The sequence below is a fragment of the Oncorhynchus keta genome, chromosome 29 (assembly GCF_023373465.1).
Source record: "Oncorhynchus keta strain PuntledgeMale-10-30-2019 chromosome 29, Oket_V2, whole genome shotgun sequence".
In the NCBI taxonomy this organism is placed as follows: Eukaryota; Metazoa; Chordata; class Actinopteri; order Salmoniformes; family Salmonidae; genus Oncorhynchus; species Oncorhynchus keta.
In genome coordinates, this window is record NC_068449.1 from 31,512,653 (window position 1) to 31,539,029 (window position 26,377).

Consider the following 26,377-nt stretch of genomic DNA (forward strand, 5'->3'; position numbering starts at 1 on the left):
TGCCATTGGAACACAGGAGTGATGGTTGCTGATAATGGGCCTCTACGCCTATGTAGATATTCCATTAAAAAATGTGCCAATTCCAGCTACAATAGTCATTTACAACATTAATAATGTTTACACTGTATTTCTGATCAATTTAATGGACAAAAATGTGTTTTTTCTTTCAAAAACAAGGACATTTCTAAGTGATCCCAAACTTTTGAACGGTAGTGAATTTAAGGCACTGATCTGACTCAGACAAACAATCAGCTGTGTAATGCTCACTGAAAGAACACCGTGTCATTTAAATGTGAGGGTAAAATTGAATGATGTGTAATGCAAATAAAAGTCACTACTGCTTAGCAAATGCATGCTGATAAATTATTATTGAGTTTGTGTGATTCATGCTCTGTCTGTGTCCTCTCTCTCTCTCTCCATCCATCCACCCCACCCCCTCTCTCGCTCTCTCTCCAACCACCACAGGAGAGGTACAAGAGCATTCCCGATGACATCGCCAGGGACCTGCGAGGGGTGCTTTTGCAGCTTCGTAAACACGAGGCTCTAGTCCACGTGCTAGCAGGGAACGAGCAGCAGGTACTGAACACAACACATCAATAGTTTACCCACAACTTTTGTGAACAAATGTTCTCAATGACTCGCTTTAGCAACAATACAATCAATGATAATCCGTTCACCCAGAATTCCGATTAGTTTTTGCCCTGCATGATACTATAGATTGTATAAAACTGTCACTTACTCTTCCATTTTCTTGATCTAACGATTGAGCTAGGGCTTTCTAAGCTGTTCTTTGAGGATATTTCACTCAGTGGTTACTGTAATGGAGGTGGTTTTGTGAGCCACGCTTGTATGATAAGTAACCTTGCCTTAGACTTGCCCAGCGGGCTAACACAATCTTGTGGCGCACAGGTCACTCAAATGACCATCCAGGCCAGTTGTGGGGGTTGCCTGCATGTCTTCATTGTCCATCTATGAGTCTTCCTGTCATATGGGTTGTTCTTAGCTCCAGGAGTTGCTGGATATGGCAGACTCCACCCTGGACCTGTGCTCCCCAGAGATGAGGGTTCTCCTGCAGGATCAACAACAGAAGGTGGTGGAGCACTGGGAGAAGCTGCGCCTCCACATGGACCAGAGGGAGGGAGACCTCAAACGGGCACGCCAGCGCTACCTCTTCCTCAACACGGTAACTGACTCTATATTAACCATTAGAGACACCATTTCCATTTGCAAACTCTCTCTCTGAGCCTTTACCAGGACTAATAAGCATTGTCAATGGCGATTCTACATTGAATGTGCTTTTTAGTCCAGGGTAGACTTCATTTGAGTCTAGGAAATCAGCATTAAGAGTTTCCTAGTTCTTGTTACATGGATTGATTTGGATATTTCATGATGTATATATTGCATGTTGGTTTTAACGTCAATCTATTTTGGTGTTCTAGGTCCAGGACTATGCTCTGTGGTGTGCCCAGGTGCTGAATGTGATGACAGCGGAGGAGTCTATTAGAGACGTGGCCACCTGTGACCTGCACCTGGCCCAGCACCAGCAGCTGTGGGCTGAGATCGTGGCCCGGGAGGAGACATACGACCAGGCAGTGGCCATGGGGCAGGAGCTGCAGGTGCAGGACAGACACAATGCAAGAGAGGTATTCAATTTAAGAGATCTTTATTGCCACAGAAACACAATTCAGTTGCAGCAGAATTACAAACATTGAATACACACCCTGTATGAGCATATACACACTCTGTATTCCTGTAAATGTCTCAATATTTTCTGTGAAAATATTGTCTACTGTCCCAGCATTCTGAGGCTTGAATTACATACAAGATGAGAGAGTTGGTGTTTACATAAATGGTACCTAAATAAGCTGGCAATGTGTGGTGTCTTCCTCCAACCAGGTCCAGGATAAGCTGAGTGGTCTACAGGAGGAGAGGGACTCACTTCATGGCCACTGGGAGAGGAAACAGAGAGGCCTGGAGGGGACCCACCTGGAACAGGTCTTCTACAGGGACACAGAGAGCATGGAGAAGATCACCAACTCCCAAGAGGTCAGAGGTCAAAGCTGGTCAATCAAAGAATATATGCTCTGTTTCAAGACTCACATTGTCAGTGCAAGCCCCTCTGACGGCGCAATTACATCCATTTTGAAGCAAAACTCATGTTCTCCTATGCTACAGTACATGTTCATATTTTGAATGCCCCCAACTTCTTGTTTTTCCTTCCAGATCCTTCTGAAGAACAGTGATCTGGGGACGTCAGTTGATGAGACAGAGGGACTCATAAAACGCCATGAAGCCTTTGAGAAACTCCTCAGCACTCAGGAGGACAAGGTCTGAATTCAAGCCTCCGCTGTCCATCTTTATGAAGGGCACTATCCTATTGTCCTTAACTCTGAAAGCGCCAACATCATTTTAGCTTAAAAACACCAACTGGGATCATTTTTGATCATTAGTAATGATTTCAAAGAGATACAATTGGTAATCATTTCAGAGAGATACTGTCTGTCAAGCAGTATTCCCCTAAATAAGCATTAGATTGTTTTATTACACATTTATGGTCAGAATGTGATGTATCAACATAGACATGTTTGTATGTTTTTCATGATTTGAACAGATATTTTGATTCATTTCATCCATGGCCACTTGTTATGAACATTTGTCTGTTATTCATTCAAAGTGTTGTTTCTGTGGTACTAGGAGGCTGAAAAAGGTGGCGATTGAGCTAATCTGACATACCTGTACGACGTAAAATGGCAACTGATATTGGCTATATAGGTAATATAGGTGCCGGTGCCATCACACTTTTAACTCTAACTTTGGAACATTATGGGCTATCAACTCTGTTCCAATTGCATCTGAAAGATGATAACCACAACTTGGTTATGTAGATTGTGTTATAGTGGCTGCTACGCTCCTGAGGGGCCAAATCTGGGGTTGCTCCATATCTTTAAACGCAGCATGCAACAATCTCAATGATTTTACTGAGTTACAGTTCATATATGGAAATCAGTCAATTGAAATAAATGAATTAGGCCCTAATCTATGGATTTCATGTGACTGCGCAGGGGCACAGCCATGGGTGGGCCTAGGCCCACCGACTGGGAAGCCAGCCAATCAGAATGAGTTTTTCCTCACAACAGGGCTTTTTTGCAGACAGAAATACTCCTCAGTGGCATTGTGTAATGTGACTAAACTGTACATTTTAGAGTGGCCTTTTATTGTCCCCAGCACAAGGTGCACCTGTGTAATGATCATGCTGTTTAATCAGCTTCTTGATATGCCACACCTGTCAGGTGGATGGATGATCTTGACAAAGGAGAAATGTTAAGTAACAGGGATGTAAACAAATTGGTGCACAACATTTGAGAGAAATAAGCTTTTTGTGTACATTTCTGGGATCTTTCAGCTCATGAAACATGGGACCAACACTTTACATGTTACGTTTGTGCCAAATTTGGTTTACAAAGTTTACTATTGAGTCAACATTTTAAGGTTTGCCACACACCACTAGTATACAAAAGACAAGATTATTTTTAATTCCTCCATATTAACACAGAAATCATGGTAAAAAAAAATGTCGGTAACTAGTTGCTTGACAAAGTCCTAAAATGTCAGTAGGATAAAACCTTTTTTTATTTTTTATAAAAAGACATGGGAATTTAATAATCTATGATATAACATACACTGTCAAAGTGTTCTGTGTATGTGTCTCAGCCTGTTCAACCACAGCACTGTCATTGCTCTTTAGATATCATTGTTGAAGGACCTTGCTGAGAGACTGAAGAAGGAAGACTTCAGTCGTGAGAAAGCCGGCCACATCCACAGCAAGCTGAAGGCCCTCCTGGAGAGGCGAAGCAGGATTAAGGGACTGTCAATCAAACGCAGAGAGGAGTTGGCCATCTCCAGGCTGCTCTGCATCTTCAACCGCAATGCTGCCGAGGTACAGTACCCCACATCGCCTGTGGTCAGACATGGGTTCCAATCCAGGGGCTAGGGTTCCGGGCCAGAAGCACGCTTTTGACTGCACTTACAGTTTTGCTTTGGTACTGCAGTTTAACTGATGTCTGGCCCAGAAAGACAATTCCCGTAGACGTCGACACGGAAAAGTAAAATTTGAACATTTCTAAGAAGACACTTTAGTCATCACCTTTGAGTACAAACTATCCATTGACGTGCTTAGCACGCTCTGACAGAGTTCCCAGAGCGTGTTCGCACGATACTGCTGTCTGTCCAGTGTGCACTGAGTGCTAGTGTGAACTGAGAAAGAAAGAATGATGTAAACAACCACGAAACGGTGTATGCGAATGTGAGTAGATTACGTTGAAAACTACGGTCGGCCATCTTGGAAGCAGTCTCGTTCTTTGATTCATCAATCATTCAAATACTATTTGTTTTCTTTCAACTACTTTCACCCGCTGAGCCTGGCTGACCTGGAGTGCCAGATGGGCTTGGACTTCGAGACCAGTCCTTTAGTTCCCTTGCAACAGAAAAGCTCAATCAAGTGTAGATGGAGTATTTAGAGATAAATAATTATGGAAAAGAATGACTATTTGAACCAAGGTCTGCCTGTGGTTGATGAAGTGATGTTGTGATGTTGTCTGTCTTTGGCCCAGGCTGAGGAGTGGGTGTCGGAGCGTATGCAGAAGATGCAGGAGGACTCCAAGGTGGACCTGAGCAACCTGCAGACCAAGATGAAGCTGCTCCAAAAACATCAAGTCTTTGAGGCAGAGATTCTCGCCCACAGCAGAATCATTGACTCAGTGCAGCTGGTATGAGCTGTTATTAAACTACACTGGGGAGGGTTTCTTGTCAGCGATAACTACAGTACATAGTTCAGTAACACTTCATCCTTATAATCCTTTACAACTTCTTATAAGGATGTATGAGCCTTTATAATGTCTCATAATAAGTCATAATAGGTCATAGAGATTCATGTATCAATGTTTGAGCTGACTCAAACTGACCCCTGTGCTGGCCTAGGCTGGTGAGGAGCTGGTGTCTCTGCATCACCCTAAGTCCCAGGAGGTTCGTCGTAGTGTTGCAGCTCTGCAGAAACACTGGGAGGAGCTGAAGCTGGCGGTGGCCGCCAGGGGGAAGGTTCTAGAAGACAACAGAGACTTCTTGGAGTTTCTGCAGAAGGTGGACCAGGTGGAGGTCTGGATCAGACAGAAGGTAAGAATGGACTAGAACAATTGATGAAGGAGTCTTAGAAGAGCTATGAAAAGAAGTCCCTGCACACTTGAATCAGATGGAAGTTTCAGTGTTAAATGTGTAAAGCTTCAGTCAACAACAATCTTTTGTCAGAGCACACCACTTAGAAAAGCAATGTATGAAGGAACTTTCAAGAGGAGGCCGTATGGCAATGTGAGACTTTTTAGATGAGAATGCAACCACAAAACGTTGGATTCCAAGTAGAATGCAGGAGCTACCACGATACCAGTTAGTTGTCAGCATGTCTCGCATATTGATAATATAAAAAACAAACGTGGAAATAATAATTTTTTACATAGATTTGTTATATGTTTTCTGTTATTTTTCAGGAGGTGATGATAAACATAGGGGATGTTGGCACAGACTATGAGCATGGGCTCCAACTGCTGAAGAAACTGAATGAGTTTAGAGGATCAGGCTCTGGGGTGAGTTTGTTTCTGAACGAACATACGGAATTTACAGTACTAACGTTTTCCATCGCTGCTGGACTTGGAACTTTGGGTGAGTTTAGTGACACTTATCAAGAAGGAGAATTGGAAAATTGAATTGAGTGCGTTTTATTTCAGGAAGTCACAGTGGACGATGCTCACATCAAGGCCATCAACAGCCTGGCTGCTCGGCTGGAGAGGCAGAACAGTGACGAACTGGCCACAGTGAAACAGCGCAGACAGCAGCTTAATGACAGGTGACACCCAACCTACTGAGAGAATTTGTTGATGATGATGATGACTGTGGTGATGTTTGTCCTTCAAGAGGAAAACTATTTCTACAGCTCACAGGTTCCATTGCCTTTATTCAACCAGAAAAGTTGTAATGTACTGTACACATACTGTAGTATAATTATATATTTTTTGGACCTGCTCTAACACCTTTTCTTTTCACCACACCTTCCATCAGATGGAGTAAGTTCCATGGCAACCTGAGCAGCTATAAGAAGAAGCTGGAGGCAGCACTGGTGATCCACTCTCTCATCAGAGAACTGGATGAAGTCCGGGAGAGAGCCAATGAGAAGGTTGGAATGGCTTCATCTTAACCCTTCTCTATAAAACCTACTTGATATTAAGTCTCTTACTGTAACTTATTGTAACATATGTCATAAGAAGATATCACAGATCTCAGTTTCAGAGTACAGTATTTGAGTATACACCTGTCATGCTATTTCATAAAGTAATTTCTCTGTAATGAATATTACCTGATTAAACTAATCATGTAAATGTAATTAACTAGAATGCCGAGGCACCACGGAAGAATGTTTATAGAGCTGTTGTCTTCCGAATAAACTCCTAAAGACCAGCTAATCTTTTATATCAATGCAGTCAATTATTATTATTATTTATTTTTCACCCCTTTTTTCTCCCCAATTGGTAGTAGTTACAGTCTTGTCTCATCGCTGCAACTCCCGTATGGACTCAGGAGAGGCGAAGGTCGAGAGCCATGCGTCCTCTGAAACACAACCCAACTAAGCCGAACTGCTTCTTGACACAATACCCATCCAACCCGGAAGCCAGCCGCACCAATGTGTCGGAGGAAACACCGTACACCTGGCAACCGTGTCAGCGTGCACTGCGCCCAGCCCACCACAGGAGTTGCTAGTGCGTGATGAGCCAAGGATATCTCTGCCGGCCAAACCCTCCCTAACCTCCCTAATCTCTGCCGGCCAAACCCTCCCTAACCCGGACGACACTGGGGCAATTGTGCGCCGCCTCCTGGGCTCGAACCCAGAATCTCTGGTGGCACAGCTAGCACTGCAATGCAGTGTCTTAGACCACTGCGCCACTCGGGAGGCCCTAGCAGTCAATTATTAATCGTCACCTTATTCAGTCTCATCTGAACGTCGTAAAATTCTTGGTTATCTTCAAGAACCCTGGTTAACAAGTTGAATAAGCAATAAAAAAAATGGTTTATTTATTTATTTATTAAATACCTAAATAATCACACAGAATTGCATATACACAGGATGGATCATACATTGACTGCTAATTATGTCATACAAGAAAACGTCCCTAGTGGATGGAACCAATATGACGGCTGGTTACACAAAGAAAAGGGGTTGGGTTAGAATGAAAGCGCGGGAAGACTGAGGAACAAAGGGATTGGGTCTCTACCGGACCTTATGAAGCTATGCTATCGTAATTACAGAATCTTATGCATTCTAAATAACCGCCCATTTTGGAAAAGGAAAATGTAAGAAATATTTACTCTGAGCTGTGCTTCGATAGATTAGTCGTAGATGGAAGGCTGGGTTGCCCAGCAGAAATCCCTCTTGTCCTTTGAAGAATATGTTGTGTGGCAGAACGGATACGTTGTAGTACCCTGTCTTTCTGAAGAGATTTTCCGTTCTTTCCTAGCCCACGTTTACAGCTGCTGCTGTTAACTTAACGTCTAGGATGTATCACTTCTTTAGTGAATAAGAGTTCAAAGTTCATACCAAGTTGCCATACTATAAGCTCATGCTATATTCTGGCTGGTATAGTCGAAATTCATCCTTCCAGCGTGTCAATCGCCACCTCCACGTTGAAATTTGCCATTTTAACCGTATGGACATCAAGCCTCACTTCACCGGGAACACAATGTTAATTTCGTTAGGTTGTCGTCGTTCAACCATTCGCAACCAGAGCTCACGCTGAGGTTGGCTTAGTTCTGTAGTTGGTATTAGCCCTTTTAAATGTACGGACAGTCCTCACGTCATCGGGAACACAAGGTTGACTTTTCGTCAACAGGCTTTTGTAATGGTGGAGAGAAGGGCATGTTTCATAGTTTACAACCAATGTCTGTTCACATGGTCGGGGCCACTGAGTTGAGCATAGTTCACTTATGAAAACAATTCTCTCATTTAGATGCTAAAATGACATTTCATCCTTTCACAAATAGCTTCATATTTAAACATTTAAATTGCACAATAGTTCCATGTGAATCTGATAGAATGTGTAGACTTTCCAAGATACAGTTTATGTCATCCTATCATCAGTAATAATGTCTCAGACGACAACTGATCTGACATTATATTCTTTAAGTACCAACAGATATTTTCAACTGGTTGAATTACCGAAATATGGTTCCGTTCCCCACCCTTTTGATGTTACCAGACTCTCTCTATGTTAGCTTTTCCAAAACTCAAGTCTGTAGAGTAGAGAGAGGAAAGGGGGAAAGGTATTTATGGGGGTCATAAACCTCACCAACAAGGCAACGTCATGACACAGCCTTGTCGTCTTGACAGTGTGTCCCCATCATATTGTATTTAATTCCTATCTGCTGGGATTCCTATTGTAGATGCATCTGCTGCAAGGCCAGGACTGTGGCTGGGATGTGGAGAGTGTGGAGAATCTGATACGACGCCACGAGGAGACTGAACGCGAGGCTGGAGTCATACAAGAAAGAGGCAAGGTAAGAAGAAGCCACAACATGGCCCGATATACTGTAATACGTTTTACAGTGAAACAGAAAAATATAGTTGAATTGAATCAAATATTTGAAAGACCAACTAATTGCATCCTGGTCTTGTGTTGATTTGCCAGGCACTGGAAAAGGACACCGCTGACCGCCTGAAAGCTCAGTCTGTGATGGCCGACAAACTGAGCAAAAAGCAGAAAGAGGTCAAAACCGGCCTTGTGAAGCTGGAGAAGGACATTAAACTCAGGTGTGTTGCAAATAATGACTGAAATATCCTGAAAATATGTACTCTTTCCAAACGTGATACACTACACGACCAAAAGTATGTGGACACCTGCCCGTCGAACGTCTCATTCCAAAATCATGGGCATTAATATGGAGTTGGTTCCCCTTTGGCTTCCATAACAGCCTCCACTCTTCTGGGAAGGCTTTCCACTCGACGTTGGAACATTGCTGTGAGGACTTGTTTCCATTCAGCCATGAGCATTAGTGAGGTCGGGCACTGATGTGGGAGATTAGGCATGGCATTGTAAGCTCAGAATCGTCTAGAATGTCATTGTATGCTGTAGCGTTAAGATTTCCCTTCACTGCAACCTAGCCCGAACCATGAAAAACAGCCCCAGACAATTATTTCTCGTCCACCAAACTTGACATTTGGCACTATGCATTGGGGCAGGTAGCGTTCTCCTGGCATCTGCCAAACCCAGATTAGACTGTGGGACTGTCAGATGGTGAAGCGTGATTCATCACTCCAGAGAACACGTTTCCATTGCTCCAGTTTACACCACTCCAGCCGAAGCTTGGCATCAACTTACAACTCTAGCAGGGCAGAAATTTCACAAACTGACTTGTTGGAAAGGTGGCATCATGTGACGGTGCCGTGTTGAAAGTCAATGAGCTCTTCTATAAGGCCATTCTACTGCCAGTGTTTGTCTATGGAGATTGCATGGCTGTGTGCCTTATTCTATATACCCGTCCGCAACGTGTGTGGCTGAAATAGCCAAATCCTCTAATTTGAAGGGCTGTCCACATACGTATGTGTATATATAGTGTACTTTGATCTTGCAAAAATTACACAATGGAATCATTATTCAAGTCATTATGACAGTATAGATGTGTGTGCTCTGTTAGGACACCATCTACTTCCATTTGTATTATTATGGGGTATGGGGAAGCAGCAGAGAGACTTATAGGAAGTGATGTTACAGGAAGGAGAGGCTGCAGGAGGCTCACCAGCTGCAGCTGTTCAAGGCTAACCAGCGCCTCCTACTGGACTGGACCCTGAAGCAGAGCTCTGAGATGGGAGAGAAAGGCCTGCCCAAGAGCAAGAACGAGGCAGAGCGATTCATAGTAGAACATCAAGACTGGAAGGTGACGACCGATTATGATATTCAAGTTATCTTGGCTATCTTTCTAGGTCTCCTTGCTCTTTATCTTTCTAGGTCTCACTAGAAAAGGAGGTTTACAAATATTTTAACCTCCCATAAGACCCATTTAAATTGCAAACGTATGTTTCCGGGAAGAGATTAAATGTGTTAATGTGTTCTAGACTGAGATTGATGCACGGGGGGAGCGTATCGACTCTGTCAGAGACTTTGGCCTGAGTCTGGTAAAGTCTGGACACAGCTCATCATCAGAGATCAATAAGTCTCTGACCAAGCTGGAAGAGGCCAAGATGGGTCTGAGCCAGACCTGGCAGAACAGGAAGAAGACTCTGGATCAGGCTCTAGGCTTACAGGTAACCCGAACTTAGAGACATTTGAACAATTTATGTTGCGAATGTAGCTCATCGAACATTCGGCATGTTTTCCTGCTTATTTATTGCTTATTGGCAGTCAACGCACCTAATACAATAAGGGTCAAATACATTTAAATAAGTTACATAAATCTTGTTTTCATTTCAGATATTCCTTGGCTACATGGAGCAAAGTGAGAGCTGGTTGAGCAACAAGGAGGCCTTTCTGGCCAATGAAGACCTTGGGGTAGGAACTCAAATGTATTTGCTCGTAAATGATGTGTGAACAATTTATGTCGGCCTTTTTAAAGGACTTATGAAGGCTGCATCAAGATGTGTTGTTTTAAATTGTGACATTGATTGATTTATTGCAGAGTTCTCTATCTGATGTGGAGACCCTCCAGAGAAAGCAAGCCCTGTTTGAGAACACGCTGGATGCTCAGATGGAGCAGGTGGAAGGAGTGGAGCGGTTCGCCCGACAGCTGATCCAGCAGAAACACTTTGACTCGGACAATATCAAGTGCAAGAGCAAGTCTGTGCTGCTCAGGTAGAAGCCAACAATGAACTATGAGCCAAATATTTCCCTGTTTTCAAAGACTTCCCATATACAAATGTATTGTTTGGTGTATGCAGTGATTTCTTCTGCCTTTGTTTGCTATACCTGACTCAAAACACATGCCTCTCTCCAGAAAAGGAAAACTGTTGGAAATGAGTAAGGTTCGCCGGAAGGCTCTTGAAGAATCTCTACAACTCCAGAAGTTCCTGGGTAGCAGCTATGAGGTATGACAAGTTGGATCGGCTTGACGAGTCCACTTTAACCAACTCCATGTTAGTGTGGGTCTATGAGGTTGGTATGCGAGACTAAAACATAAGTATACCCCTGAGTCAATACTTTGTAGAAGCACCTTTGGCGGCAATTACAGCTTTGAGTCGTCTTGGGTATTTCTCTATTAGCTTTGCACTTCTGGATTTGGGGAATTTTCTCGCATTCTTCCCTGCAGATTTTCTCAAGTTCTGTTAAATTAGATGGGGAGCGGCAGTGAACAGCAATCTTTAAGTCTTTCCACAGAAAGTGGGATTCAAATCTGGGCTTTGGCTGGGCCGCTCAAGGATTTTCACATTCTTGTTCTGAAGCCATCCTGGTGTTGCTTTGGCTGTAAGCTTGGGGTCATTGTCCTGTTGGAACATACATCTTCGTCCCAGTCTAAGGTTGTTTGCATTATGAAGTAGGTTCTCATCAAGGATTTGCCTGTATTTGCCTCCTTTCATTATTCCCTCTATTCTTTCCAGTCTCTCAGTCCCTGCATCCCCATAGGATGATGTTCCCACCACCATGCTTTACGGTTAAATGGGTGATGAGCTGTGCCTGGTTCTCCAGACATAGCGCTTTGCATTCATGCCAAAACTTTTTGTCTCATCAGACCACTAAACCTTTTGCCTTATGATCTCAGTCTTTTACATGTCTTTTTCCAAACTGATGTGCTGTAGAGACTGTTGTCCTGGCAGGTTCTCCCATCTCAGCCAAGGAACTATGCAGTTCTGTGTGTTCATTGGGTTCTTGATCATCTCCTTGACCAAGGTCTTTTTTGCCCGGTTGCTCGGTTTGGTTGGACGGCTAGCTCAAGGCAGAGTCTGGGTAGTTCAATATTTTTCCCATTTCCCAATGATGGAGACCACTGTGGTATTGGAAACTTTAAACACTCTAGAAATGGTTTTATACCCTTCCCCGGATATATGTTTCATCACATTTCTATCTCGGAGATCTACGGACAGGCCCTTGGACTTCATAGTATATTTTCAGCTCTGACATGTTCTGTCAACTGTGGGACCTTATATAGACAGTTGTGTGTCTTTCTCAATCATGTCCAAACAGTTGAATTGGCCACAGGTCAACTCCAATCAAGTTGTAGTGACATGGATTATCAAAGAAAATTGGATGCTTCCTGAGCTTAATTTGGAGGTTCATAGCATCGGGTGTGTGAATACTTATGTAAATGAGATATTTCTGTGTTTCATTTTCACTTTGTCATTATGGGGTATTGTGTGCAGATGGTTGAGAACTAATCTATTTAATCAATTCTTAATTTAGGCTGTAACACAAAATGTGGAATAAGTCAAGGGGTATGAATGCTTTCTGAAGGCACTGTAAGTAATGTGTAGTACCTTGAACCTGTAAAGTAATGTGTGATAACTGGAACCTGCAGGTGTGCTCGTGGCTCAATGAGAGGAATGCAGTGGCCCTGGATGAAAGCTGGAGAGACCCCATCAACCTCCAGGCCAAACTGCTGAAACACCAGAGCTTTGAGGCTGAGATCTTAGCCAACCGTAACCGAGTTGACACTCTTACTAAGGTATGTGTGAAGAAGTGCTTTCAGTGCACATTAATCACAGAGTATTATCTCAGTACTTTCATATGGCTTATGACAGCTCAATACACCTTATGATAGAATAACATAGCTCTCTGTCCTTCATAGAATCTGCAAGCTCTGAGACCAGTGTCTCGGCAGATGTTATCCACAGTACAGTTAGTTAGCAGTGACTGGTCTAGGCAAGTGTTATTGAGTCAATGTTCACCACCAGGAGGGGGAGAGAATGATAGCAGCGGGTCACTCCACTCCTGGGAAGATCAAACCGTGGCTGAAGGACCTTAACCATGGCTGGGACCTGCTCCTCAACAACTGTAAAGAGAAGAAATCTCGTCTGCAGCAGGCCTACCAGGTATTTGCACCTCATAGACGTATTGTACTCGTCTTTGATGATAGATACAGTAGATGATACTGTGAAAAAGATAATGTAACTTTTATGAGATGATAAACTAAAAATTGAATCAAATTTTATTGGTCGCCTACACATACAAAAGTATGTGGATTCAGCTATTTCAGCCACACGCGCCGTTGCTGACAGGTGTATAAAATCGGGCACACACCCATGCAATCTCCTTAGGGAAACATTGGTAATAGAATGATCTTACTGAAGAGCTCAGTGACTTTTAATGTGGCCCCGTCATAGGATGTCACCTTTCCAACAAGTCAGTTCGTGAAAGTTCTGCGCAGTTAGAGCTGTCCCTGTCAAGTGTAAGTCCTGTTATTGTGAAGTGGAAATGTCTAGAAGCAACAGCAGCTCAGCTTATGGTAGGCTACACAAGCTCACAGAACAGGACCGGTGAGTGCTGAACGAGACCGGCGAGTGCTGAACGAGACCAGCGAGTGCTGATGCATGTAAACAGGTAGAAATCGTCTGTGCTCGGGTTGCAATACTGCCTCTGCAAGCATTGTCAGCACAATAACTGTTTTTCCGGAGCTTCGTGAAATGGGTTTCCATGGCCGAGCAGCCCCGCACATGTGCATGTGTCCACATACTTTTGGTCATGTAGTGTATTTGCAGAGACAACATCCCCTCCAGGTAAAATAATCAAGTAATAAAGCATTCTGCTTTAAAGGCCGATTGCAGCTGTTTTTATTTCAATATCAAATCCTTTCTGGGCAACAATTAAATACCTGACTTTTATAATTTTGGTTGAAAAGAAACAAAAATAGCTTTTTAACAAAACAAATTCTCAAACAGGAATTTAGCTAGGACTGTCTGGGAGTGGTCGGAGTTAGACTCTCTTTTGTTATTGGTCTATATTAACTTATATCGGCTGCTGGTGTCACGAGGCAAGCCAAAACTCCACCCATGCAAAACCTGCTGAATAGAAGGTCTTGTGTAGATTGTACCAGCAACTATTAGGAAATAACACTGATCAAATGCCTTCATACTTTTACAGTGTTAGTTTCATCAGCTGTTGTACAATATGATATAAAACACATTTTGACTGCTATTGGTCTTTAAGTAAAGTGTTAAGCTATAATTCTTCTATGAATTTGTCATTTTCTACCACCAGGCTTTACAGTTCCAACGTTCTCTGGACGACATCGAGGAGTGGCTTGGGTCCGTAGAAGTTGAAGTAACCAACGAGGACTGTGGCACTGACCTCCCGTCAGTCAACAGGCTGCTGAAGGCTCTACAGGACCTGGAGGAGGTAGTGGATGGCTATCTGGAGAGGGTCCAGGGCCTGGTGGATACAGCCAAGGACTTCAGCTCCAAGGGCAACTTCCTGGCCCGGGAGATCCAGCAACGAGTAGGCCAAACTGTCAATAGGTAAATAAATACTGGCATATATAAATAATACTGGCAAAGCATATTATGTCTTTGATTCTCCCCAGCTACATTTAAATATTAGTCAGAGTAACAAAACACAGATTAACAAAACACGTGTTTATTACTATGTAACAGAGCACACACACACCAATACTGCATGGCTGTGAGACTGCGCTTGTGAAAGGAATTGTAAGAGTTTTGCACAGTAGTAAGTTTTGGGACCTTTCTTTTTTTTTACATGATCCTTCAAGACTGATTTTAACCAACTTTCGTTATTGCAGGTATAACAGTCTGGCTGAGCCATTGCAGAACCGACGGGAGACCTTAGAATCCTGGCAGCTGCTGTTCCAGTTCTACCGTGACATGGAGGATGAGCTGGTCTGGGTCCAGGACAAACTGCCCTCTGCCTCCGCCAAAGACTGGGGAACCTCCCTACAGAGTACTCAGTCTATGGTCAAAAAACATCAGGTCAGAGACAGGGATGGTCAATGCTCCAGTTTGCAGTTAAGATACTAACAACAACGTTGGGCTTGGGGTTCTGTCAAGAACTTTGTGAGAAATGTATTTGTAAAAAGTGTTATGCATGTCAGATTCCATTGGTTGATTGATCGAACCTCTGTGTGTGTGTGTGTGTGTGTGTGTGTGTGTGTGTGTGTGTGTGTGTGTGTGTGTGTGTGTGTGTGTGTGTGTGTGTGTGTGTGTGTGTGTGTGTGTGTGTGTGTGTGTGTGTGTGTGTGTGTGTGTGTGTGTGCAGGCTCTGGTGCAAGAGATAGTGAGCCGTACCCCTCTGGTGCAGGCTGTCCAGAATGCAGGGCAGAACCTGGTGAGGGGCAGACACTTTGCCTCGCATGAGATCAGCGAGAAGCTGGCTGAGCTCAAGAAGATTTTTGAGAGCCTGACGAGAGAGTCAGAAAACAAGGGCCGACTGCTACAGGAGGCTCTGAAAATACAGACCTTCCTCTCTGAGGTAGATAACTGTGACCACAACTCTATAGTCTCTATACATTCTCTTTGGACACAAACACAGGTTCCACAATCCACAAAAACTCTCTCCTAATACATCTTTCTACAGTGAGGGACTTACAGTGCCTTGCGAAAGTATTCGGCCCCCTTGAACTTTGCGACCTTTTGCCACATTTCAGGCTTCAAACATAAAGATATAAAACTGTATTTGTTTGTGAAGAATCAACAACAAGTGGGACACAATCATGAAGTGGAACGACATTTATTGGATATTTCAAACTTTTTTAACAAATCAAAAACTGAAAAATTGGGCGTGCAAGTTTGAAATATCCAATAAATGTCGTTCCACTTCATGATTGTGTCCCACTTGTTGTTGATTCTTCACAAAAAAATACAGTTTTATTTCTTTATGTTTGAAGCCTGAAATGTGGCAAAAGGTCGCAAAGTTCAAGGGGGCCGAATACTTTCGCAAGGCACTGTATGTGCCACCCAGATATGATGCCCACTGAAGAACCTTTTATAAGCTTACATTTCTCTTTAGGTTTCAGAGCTAGAACTGTGGATGGATGAGCAGAGACCAATGTTAGAGTCAAAAGATTTTGGGAAGAGTGAGGAGGCCACTGAGGTCCTCCTGAGGAACCTGGACTCTGTAGACCTGGACATGGAGAACCAGCGGCTGAAAGTAGAGTCTCTTCAGGAGACTGGCGCTAAACTGGAGCACTGTGGCCACCCCAACAGGTACAGCATACAAACCTTACAGTATGTACATTATTCACTTGATCTGTTATCAATGTCAGGAATTAACATATGTGGTCTCACAGATATATTCATTTTATATATTCACATATTTAACTACATTCGCATATTTGAAATATGTACATTTAGTGATTTTCTAAATGCATTTAGTTTATTTCTTAATGTTTGTTTCTCATTCCAAATGTTGTAAGCCCATTGACATGATACCATTTCTCTCATTTCACGTCAGCCATTTAGTGAGTAAGAGTCTTCCACACGTGCTGGGTGAGTATGAGAGTCTGCTGCGTGTCTCTGGCTCGCGACGGGCAGCTCTGGAGGATCAGCTGAACCTTTATGTGTTTGAGAGAGAGGCCCGGGAGCTGCAGAACTGGCTGTGCTCCCGCAAGACCCTGGCTGAGTCAGAAGACTTTGGACAAGACCTGGAGGATGTGGAGGTATAGATGCAGAGTGGACTATTCTATTGGTTCCATTATACAGAGCAAATTAGGTGCAGCTCAAGTGTTTTTAAAAGTTTTGACCCATGTCTTGGAGGATGGGAATAGGGCCAGTATGGATACGCCAAGTACTGGACAGTTTGTTTCAGCTGTTGGGTGTATATGTATCGTTTATATATTGCTCTAGTGAAACACAGTCTTTACCAAGACTGTAATCAGACAAGTGATGATCGATATCGAATGCATTTTAGTTTAGAGGCAGGCCACACTTTTCATCATAAAGTTACTGTCTTCCAGATGTTGCAGAAGAAGTTTGAAGACTTTGTGGCTGAGGTGAACACGCTGGGCCAGAGTAAACTCAACACTGTTCAACAACTACGACAAGAGGTGAAGTCTGCTGAAGGCCCGAGACGAGAGGCAGCGCTGCACAAATTATGGGACGATCTCAACCAGAATGTGAAGATTAGAGCGGAGGTAAAAGTCTAAGTCCAGTTCTTCTATCAATAATATTATAAGTCGCTACTTAAGTGGGACATTAAACGGTAGGGCAGAAAGGCAACGTCGACTCACATTTCTATAGTGGCCCTATTTTTGTTCTTTCCCTCAGCTCCTGTACCAAGCTTGATGTGCGTTAAACACTCTCCTTCTAAGTATTGTTTATATATTACTGTGGGTAATTGACCTGAGCCATGGTGATTTAGCAGCCATTTTGTGTGACAGAACCTGAAGTCTGCCCGAGAGGTGCACCAGTTTGACCATGACGTGGACGAGCTGAAGGGTTGGATGAGTGAGAAGGAGGTGGTGTTGGACTCTGACGACCACGATCACGATCTACTCAGTATCCAGGCACTCATCAGACAACATGAAGGACTGGAGGTAGAGTACACAACCCAAGTTCATTCAACATGTTTGACTGAGATGGTAGCAGAGCAGTTTCATTGAGGCAGACTCCATTAGCCATCCAAGGCCTGATGACTTGCTTTAGCTCCCTAAACGAATGCCTTTAACTCGGTGGGCTAACAGCCGGTTACACTAACTCACCCATCAAATAACTGTTTGTTTCCAGAGAGACTTGGTGGTAATCGAGGGAGAGGTGTCTCGGACTAAAGAGGAGGGGCGGGGCCTAACCAGGAAGTACCCCCAGGTGCAGGCCAGTCTGGGTGAGAGACTACAGGAAGTGGAGGCTAGCTGGGCTAGTCTGCATGCCAAGGCCATCCAACGCAGGAAGAGACTGGGGCAGGCTGAGGCGATGCAGAGATACCTCACAGAGTGGACAGAACTCATGTAGGTCTACTTCTTTTGATTTCATGTAATTAGGTTTGATAAGCTAAGACCCAAGATGAGACCCAATTCTATAATGTCACATTTATGATGTGCTTATAGATGTGTAATGTATGCTTTATGAACGTATAATTATTGAGGTGTGACCTGGATCTAATTTGAACATTTTAAAGTAAATTTAAGTGCGATTACGTTTTCAATCATGAGGTTATTTTATTTTTCCCTGTGTTGCCCAGGGCATGGCTGAAAGAGACCCTGTCCCTGGTGAGAGGGGAGGGGTCAGGAGGGGAGGGTGCTGACCTGGAGCAGCTAATCAAAAGACACGAAGAGTACCATGTTCAGATTGACAAGCAGCTCAACAAATCACAGGCTGTGAAAGATGAGGGCAGATACCTCGTGGAGGAAGGCAACTTCATGTGCCAAGAGGTAATGACACAGTACTTAACAATTAAGACATAATGTCAAAGAAACCTAAACATCAATGTAATGCTAAGATACGGAAATGTTACATTTCTCTTTTGCTAATGAATTTTTTTCATTATTTTAAGCATTATTGTCCTTGTTTCTATTGATATGTCTTGTGCCACAATGTTAAATATTGTTATAGGAACATTGAATAAAGCTGTCTATTGCTGCCAAATTGCAGTTGGGGGAGCGTCTTCTGGAGCTGCAGGAGCTGGAGACGCGGGTGCAGGAGGTCTGGGAGGAGAGGAGGGTGTTGTACCAGGAGGAACTGGAGATCCTACATCTACAGAGGGAGCTGGAGCAGGCAGAGCACTGGCTCAGTACCTACGAAGCTACTCTGAGGGTAGAGGAGTACGGGGTGAGTCTTTTAACTGGTGGACAGCCCAATTAAAAGCCTAGGTGTTAACATAGGATTGTGGCGCAGGAGACCAGGGTTTGAACCTTGTCACTTATATAAATCATCATGCTTTCTGACAATAGTATGAAATAGTGAATATTTTCTTGAATTCCATATTTTTGATGATACTGGTCATTGGTTTTAGTTCTATGTCATTTCCTTTTTGACCCACTAAGTGAAAGTTGGTTAAGCCTTGTTAAGATGCTCAGTGATGTCTCCTTTTCCAGGACTCTGTGTCAGACGTTCTGGAGTTGATGAAGAAACAGGAGGACTTGGAGGCTATGATTCAAGCCCAGAGTGACAGGTTTAGCACCTTACAGAAGAAGAAAACACAGGTGAGTGAAATATGAGAGGACGCTAATTCACCTTTCCTGACAACTGATGTTATGGCTGTTGAATTTTGGCTAACTCCATTAAACCACACATAGTTTTATTCTATATTTTTTTTAGAGAGAGCAGAGATTACAAAGCTTCCATGGTGATGATGGAGACAATTCCAGGAAGAAGCTTTCCAGGGTGACCTCCCTGAAGAGGAAACCGTCTGACCCGAAGACCCCCCGATACACTGGCCCTAAACCCCTAAAACCCACAGACTGGGTCCGCAGAACCAGCACCGGCAAAACACCTGATCCAGATTCATCTCCCTCCATCTCCAGCAGCCCCCCTCCCAGCCCCTTCCCTAGGGCCCTGACCACCCAGAACCTTGCCTCTGTGGCCCCCTCTAGATCCCCACGCTTCGCCCCTCCAGTCAACCCTCCTCCATCCCCTCCATCCTCTCCCGCTACAGAGAGCAGTAGCCACTCCTGCTACAGACCCCATAGATTGTCAGTGAAGGAAGAAGAGTTGTCTCCCACAGATAGACCATCTATCGCCCCCAAGCCAAGGCTCTCCCTCAAAAAGACGTTAGCCAGGCATGAGGAGCTGGCCCCAGAAACACCTGTGTCGGCCCCAGCCCCAACCTCACCTGAGCCAGCCTCACGTGCATCTCCCCTACCCTCACCTGTATCTGCACCTGTCCTCTCTGAAAATCCTGAGCAGCCAGATAACGAACCCACCACACCCCCTAAACTCCCTCCCCTCTCTGGAGATGTCCCTCCCCCCTCCAGAGACCTGCCCCCTTCCCCTCTACTGCTACACCACAGGAAACTAGAGGACCTACCGGAGGAGATGGCGACGCTGTCAGACTCAACATCTGATGTGAGATCAGATCACGAACTAACTAATTAACAAACTACACTCTGAATCTGAGTGGATAACACATGTTTGTTTACGTTTTACACTATGTCTACTGTTTTCCATCTTGAGAACTGTGTTGTTTACATCTGTGTAGGTCAGTGGTCAAGTGCCTGCCAGAATGGATGGGATGTTGGAGATCAAGGTGAAACAAAGCGGAAACAAAGTAAGACCCTGTTTTACTTTCTCAATGTGGAGGACCGAAACATTCTGACCTAAAACAATTGTTGATGCTAGGTCATCTCCAGTGTTTTTTTTAAATGATCAAATCATTCATGATTTACAATAAGATAAAGCAGTAAAACTGTGAAACTGTATTGGTTTGCAGGGGTTGGAGAACTGGGATACTGTCTATGCATTACTGGAGAGGGAGACACTCAATCTTTTCAAAGACAGAGACGCAGCTACAGAGGTACTGCTTATTCATGAAGTCTACAGAACAATATTTTGAAGTTAAATTCACAGGTGCTTTTAGAGAGAATAATGACTTTTGAACGTACAGTATGTCACTGCTTTTTCTTTTACAGAGGTCTTCCCTATGGCCCCCCATCAATATGGTTAGAGCAGTGTGTAAGGAAAACCCATACTATAGGAGAAAAGACCATACCTTCAAACTAACGTGAGCCTTAAACATTATTGAAAGAGAATCCATGCTTAAAGTGGAAAATCAAGCTATTTCTAAGTACTGTATAAAACATGCCATGTTAGAAGTTTGAGGACTTGTACATAAAGTATACAAAGACTGCCTCCTCTGACAAAATGTAATTGTATATGACCGTCTGTTCTGCTGTCTGTGTATGTCCGTTAGTCTGGATGATGGAAGTCAGTACCTGTTCGCTGCCTTTAGCCGAGAGCAGCAGCTCAAATGGGTAGAGGAACTTCAGAACTGCACCAAGTCTGGAAGCTCCTCTGACTCTGAGGATTCTGGGTAAGGCAACTGTCAAACAGAAGGTCCATTTCTTAAAATGTTGTTATTAATAAATGAATAACACATATTTTACCAGTGCCTTTACCGGAATAGTTTGCCTAATAAACAATTGATTTGAATCCTGGTGTTTTTGAGTGTAGTTCTCATTATAAAATTGAGTGAATATAGTATCTTGATATTTGAAACATTTGCCAATTCCCATTTCTTTCAGGAACTCCTCAAAGGACACAGTAGATCATCAGTACTCCAAACAGGTCAACATCAATGATGCTTCTGAGAACAAAGGGTTTCTCAGAGTTGGCTCCAGTGAAAGCGTTGGTTCCAGAGTTGGCTCCAGTGAAAGTGTTGATTCTAGAGTTGGCTCCCGTGAAAGTTTTGGTTCTAGAGTTGGCTCCAGAGAAAGTGTGGTTTCCAATGAAAGTTTTGAGAGTGATATAGGGCCACCACCAAAGCCCCCCCATACCTATTACAACAAGCACCGCTACCCTACAGGAGGGGGGACCAAAGATGAAGGTGAGACTACACATGCATTAGTTTCCCACAACTTGAAATATTACAAAAACAGCCATTTTGAAACTGAAATAAATTCCAGGTGAGACTGCATAACCAACACAATGGTTACAAACAACCATTTTGGTACACAAAGAAATTAAATTCTTCACTGCATTTTTTGGCATGTTAACATTGTAATTATATTAATAAATCGTTATGAAATACTCTGAAATACTTTGATGCCTCATAACATAATGTGCGGTCTTGTTCCAGGGACTGTAATAACTCAGAGCCTGAGTTCCTTACAGGGGAGGCATCCCTCCACCGCCCAACCTCCTCTACCTCCACAAAGCCTCAATGACCCTGAGACCAAAGACAAACCCAAGAACAAGAGTGTCTTCAAGAAGCTCTTCGGAAAGTGATTTGGGATATTTCCTGTGTTATTAGAATAGAGTCATCTTACCAATTTATATCTTAATATTACCTTTACAATGGTCAAATCAAATGCCACAATCTTTCTGTTGTTAACCATTAGCATTGGTTTATGATATGTTAGCAACAATTTGTATGTTCATTTTCTCCTTGCGTTGATCTACTCAAGATGGCTGCATGCTCATGAGATTTTATGCCAGTGCCTATATAAAAAGCGAATTTATATATTCAATAGAAATAATTACATTCAGTTTGGCCTATTTCATTTTACACATTTCAAACCACAATCATTTTCGAATCACCACATTTGGTAATTGAACTAATATCTCTTGTGTAGAAACGTATAAATAGATCATCCTTACCATGCTCAAAAGAAGTTTCACGTTTATTAATGCATTATGTCAATGACAGATTTGCCGATATTAGAATTATACATGTCTATTTTAAGTAAATATGTCACCGATATTTAATTGTATGGATTATAGGCTGCCAATATTGTTTTGAAAATGTGAAAATATTTTTAACAGCATATTGAGTGAGAAAGAAATGCATGATATGAAGTGTATTCTTTAAATATTTTAGTCAAATGAAATGAGAGGACATTTTTCAAAGTTAGTATAATTTTTGCAATTCATTTTCATGCCATAACTTAATGACCTTGTGATTATGATGGGTGTACTTTTACAACTTTTACATTATACATTTTGCAAAAGTCATTCGTATTTTAATTACTTTCGGTTTAGACTGCAACTAAGAATCAACTAAATGACATATTTTAGATTGAGAATGTGTTAGTATAATAAAAGCCTGCATTCAGATAAAATTAGGGGACAATTTTTGTCATCCAATATTCCACATGTATTACGCTTTTTTTGTGTAGGCTAGTAGCCAAAATACCTTCACTTTTGATCATCTGATTAAACGGTTATGTGTGTTTTGCGGATTCTGTAAAAATACATGTCTTTGATGGAAATGCTCAATTTCACTGGAATTGAGAAATGCGTAAAGAATTGTACCACAATATACAACCCTACAATAAGTGTCAGCAAAGTACATGCCACAAATGTATGATCTTTCAACATTTTCGATCCTAGGCCTTCCGGACTATATGCCTTCATGAGTCAGCAACATTTGCTACCGCTTGATGGCGTCAGAGACAATAAAGCAACAAGACAGTCTATCCCTTGCAGTTCAAAAGTTAATTCGAGATGTTGCCATTGATTTAACATCTTGAGCTTTGTCTATTTGTGATTATTGCATTTAACTTGTTAAACCATTTGGGTAATGTGCCATGATATTTCAGGTCATGGGTTTGATTACTTATTTTGGTGTCATTAGAATAGACGTGTGGGTAGAATAAAAATCATAAAGGGATTTCATATCTGGGCTCTTTTATTGCCTCAAACACAATGATTGTAATATATAGAGGTTATGGGCAAGATAATTTATTTTGGTAGTTTATTTCTGGATCATTTCTGTGCGATGGTTAGTATTTATAGTAGGTTTATTTATTACGTTTACATTAGTTTGAGGTTTTCCAGTAGGCCTAATTAAAGGACATCGTGTTTTGAACACGGTAGCCTTGCGTTTGAATTGTAATCGAAAAGAAAAAGAAAGAAAAAAACAGCCCAATTGTATAGTAATAATAACACATTTGACATGTTCAAAAATGTAAGGCTTAAGAAGGCCTATACAGAGATTATTTAGAAATCATCCATAAGCAAATGTCATGCTCTACCAGGTTACAGGGTGGAAAATTGTTTATTTGTCAAAGCACCAGATGTAGCCTTACAAATTCTATTGAATATTAACACAGAATATATGTGCCTGTATTTCCTGTTCTACAAAATCGCATCATTCCGCTTGCTTGCAAAAACATTTCATTGTAAACTATGTTGGTAACCCCAAGACTATAGAATTGTCTTCATTCGATAGGTTATTTGATCAGAAGCCAGTCCCTAGTTGTTATTCGGATCACGCGTCTCCCAAAGCAGCTGCAGCTGATTTAATGAATCACCACACAGCTCAAAGATTTAACAATGTTGTTCCCGGCCAGTAAAATCAGTCAAATAAATCGGAAATACATTATTCTTGAGAAACTAATTTTAAAACTCAAAATAATAGGCTATTTCCCAAAATGACAAGATTGTAAAAGGGACACATCTCTTATCCTCAATTTTGTGTTTTGTTTCTAATTCATTCAATAGACCTATACACGATAGTAAATTAAAACCCCCTGATGTGTATTCAAATTGGCTTTATATTTACAGTTTACTTCTCATTTTTAAGATTTATTGCAGGATACAAATGTATGCCACACACACACATACCCAATTTAAGCTTGGTTAAATTGGGCTCCCACTCCTTGAGTAAACCAATAAGTTCATAAAATAGCCAAGTGTACATTTAGGGAAAACGAAAGGCAAATAGTCTCTATTCACCTTTTGAAGTATGGTTCAAATATCCACACATTACTACAGAACACAACAGTCAAAATACTGTAGACTTGTCCGTTATATAGTCATACAGATTCACAATACCGTAACACAGCAGCACCTCTAAACGACAAACAGCATTGTAAAGTTGCCGGTAGGTTAGGTCCATAAAATGAACCCACAATCAGACCAATTTGATAATCAAATGTATGATCAAATAATATCTAATAATGATTCATTATTATTTATCACGTTTATAAATAAATATACACGGTTTGCTGTGACAACAGTTGTACAGATACTTTATCTTCATACCTCAATTAGAAAATTATTCTAAGTTGCTTATAAACTGCAGGGTGAACTTGTTTTAATGTTCCATTAAAACACATGCAGACAATAGTTTTAGGTGATTTTTATTTAAAGTCCCGATCAAACATTGAATTTTCATTGAATCGATTTAATCAAAATTCCTTTCTCCAATAAACAATAAGATTCCCTCTCCGGGATACGCCTTCTTTTTAAACCAAAAGCCCTTCGCTCCTCTACCGCTAGGGGGCTCTCTGCTCTCACAGATGTGGGCCAGTTTTATAACGGAGTTTTGCGGTATATGTCTGCTTGCCTATCGTCTTATTTCCACACAACACTATTTATTTGTGCCCTAAAGTGAATAATAATGTGTTTACATCAACGGCGTGTTTATAAATAATTTTGCAGTAGCCTATGTGTCGAGCAGCCCTGTCATTGTATTCAAACAAATCCATGCCTACACTCAATTTATTATAACGATTAAACTAGTACTTTCAATAAATTATGGTTGTCAGTCTGAGATGAAATTGTAAGCGTTTTGTTTTAGGTTTGAATCTTTTTTTATACGTGAAACATAACATGATTGGAATTATTGATATAATTCTAGTTGTATGGCCGTAGTTGTGTTCTAAATCAAGGATGGGCAACTTTGGGGGCCACAAAAAACCACACACTCAGTCAGGGCCGGCCCTAGACTTTTGGGGGCCCTAAGACACATTTAGTTGATGATTACAAGTTTAGATAGCTGGCCGCTAGACTAATTTACCAATCTTAGCGGACATGGGCTAATTGAGTGACTGTCAGTCACCAGGTTTACATGCAACCTTTTTATGCCTGTAAAGTAGGCTACATGTAGGATCAAAAACGACACGACAGACCTGATGGAAATTGGAAATTTGTGCAGGTAAACTTTTCAAATGTAAAAAAAAGATACTAAATACACTAGACACGGTAGGTTATCTTTATGAGTGTAAAATTAATTATATGAGAAATGCTTGGCTGCCTTTTGACAAATAAAAATTATCTCGCTATTTTGTCCATAATAATCTCATCATGTAGGCTATACCTTCTTGGTAAACTTTCCAAATATCGACTAAACTAAATATACTAGACAAGGTGGGATCTTTTTGTGTAGGTAAAAGGAATTATGCAAGAAAGGGCGGTGTCAACTGTTTTATGCGCAAATATTGATATAATAACAATCATATTGAAGTAAAACTTGGAAGTCACACGGTGACATGTTGTGTGGTCCTCCCACTACCATTTGGGAAAGCATACCCTCTATTAGGCTACAGATTAAATCAGTGGCTAGAGCACATATGCCAATACCAGAGTGGGCACACTCGCTATATTAAACTAAATTCTTAGTGACAAACCATCAGTAGAGTTGAAAATACGATGGCATGTATTTATTTTTTTGCTACATGGGAACTGAACAGCAAAAGTTATTTTTATGTGCACTATGTCTTCACGCAAAGACATTGACCGGCAACAAGTCAATTTGATGGAAACATCTCTGATGTATAAATATTTTATTTGTGCAGATTTTTGAATATTTGCATGAAAATCTGCCGCCAATTGGATGGAAACCTAGCTACTGACTGACATAACAAGAGAAAAACTTCTGATGCACAACCAAATTGTACCTTGTGTTTTCTACTATTCAAACTCTCAACAGTAAATTCAGACCCCAACTGAGTTCCTAATACAGTACATTCAGCATATTATATATATTAGGAACTCTGTCGGTGTCTCAACTTACTGTTGAGAGTTGAAATAGTA

At 41.9% G+C, this 26,377-nt stretch overlaps 1 protein-coding gene across 1 annotated transcript in view; it reads left to right on the forward strand.

The window, feature by feature from the left end:
* The window catches only part of sptbn5 (spectrin, beta, non-erythrocytic 5), a 57,744-nt gene extending 34,516 nt beyond the window's left edge, over positions 1–23,228 (forward strand). Inside the window, exons 34-71 of the mRNA XM_035743279.1 lie at positions 466–576; positions 1,004–1,183; positions 1,440–1,643; positions 1,897–2,046; positions 2,224–2,328; positions 3,746–3,937; positions 4,611–4,766; positions 4,978–5,169; positions 5,538–5,633; positions 5,775–5,893; positions 6,106–6,220; positions 8,479–8,592; positions 8,724–8,845; positions 9,807–9,969; positions 10,148–10,336; positions 10,503–10,580; positions 10,708–10,880; positions 11,023–11,113; positions 12,538–12,684; positions 12,914–13,051; positions 14,217–14,473; positions 14,755–14,941; positions 15,228–15,440; positions 15,978–16,174; positions 16,422–16,626; positions 16,924–17,100; positions 17,347–17,502; positions 17,693–17,910; positions 18,144–18,333; positions 18,554–18,730; positions 18,997–19,104; positions 19,220–19,966; positions 20,100–20,168; positions 20,331–20,414; positions 20,530–20,621; positions 20,811–20,930; positions 21,142–21,443; positions 21,696–23,228. Coding sequence (XP_035599172.1) covers positions 466–576; positions 1,004–1,183; positions 1,440–1,643; positions 1,897–2,046; positions 2,224–2,328; positions 3,746–3,937; positions 4,611–4,766; positions 4,978–5,169; positions 5,538–5,633; positions 5,775–5,893; positions 6,106–6,220; positions 8,479–8,592; positions 8,724–8,845; positions 9,807–9,969; positions 10,148–10,336; positions 10,503–10,580; positions 10,708–10,880; positions 11,023–11,113; positions 12,538–12,684; positions 12,914–13,051; positions 14,217–14,473; positions 14,755–14,941; positions 15,228–15,440; positions 15,978–16,174; positions 16,422–16,626; positions 16,924–17,100; positions 17,347–17,502; positions 17,693–17,910; positions 18,144–18,333; positions 18,554–18,730; positions 18,997–19,104; positions 19,220–19,966; positions 20,100–20,168; positions 20,331–20,414; positions 20,530–20,621; positions 20,811–20,930; positions 21,142–21,443; positions 21,696–21,844 — 6,483 coding nt within the window. The 3' untranslated portion in view covers positions 21,845–23,228. The remainder of the gene's footprint in view (positions 1–465; positions 577–1,003; positions 1,184–1,439; positions 1,644–1,896; positions 2,047–2,223; positions 2,329–3,745; positions 3,938–4,610; positions 4,767–4,977; positions 5,170–5,537; positions 5,634–5,774; positions 5,894–6,105; positions 6,221–8,478; positions 8,593–8,723; positions 8,846–9,806; positions 9,970–10,147; positions 10,337–10,502; positions 10,581–10,707; positions 10,881–11,022; positions 11,114–12,537; positions 12,685–12,913; positions 13,052–14,216; positions 14,474–14,754; positions 14,942–15,227; positions 15,441–15,977; positions 16,175–16,421; positions 16,627–16,923; positions 17,101–17,346; positions 17,503–17,692; positions 17,911–18,143; positions 18,334–18,553; positions 18,731–18,996; positions 19,105–19,219; positions 19,967–20,099; positions 20,169–20,330; positions 20,415–20,529; positions 20,622–20,810; positions 20,931–21,141; positions 21,444–21,695) is intronic.
* Positions 23,229–26,377: the final 3,149 nt, after the last annotated feature.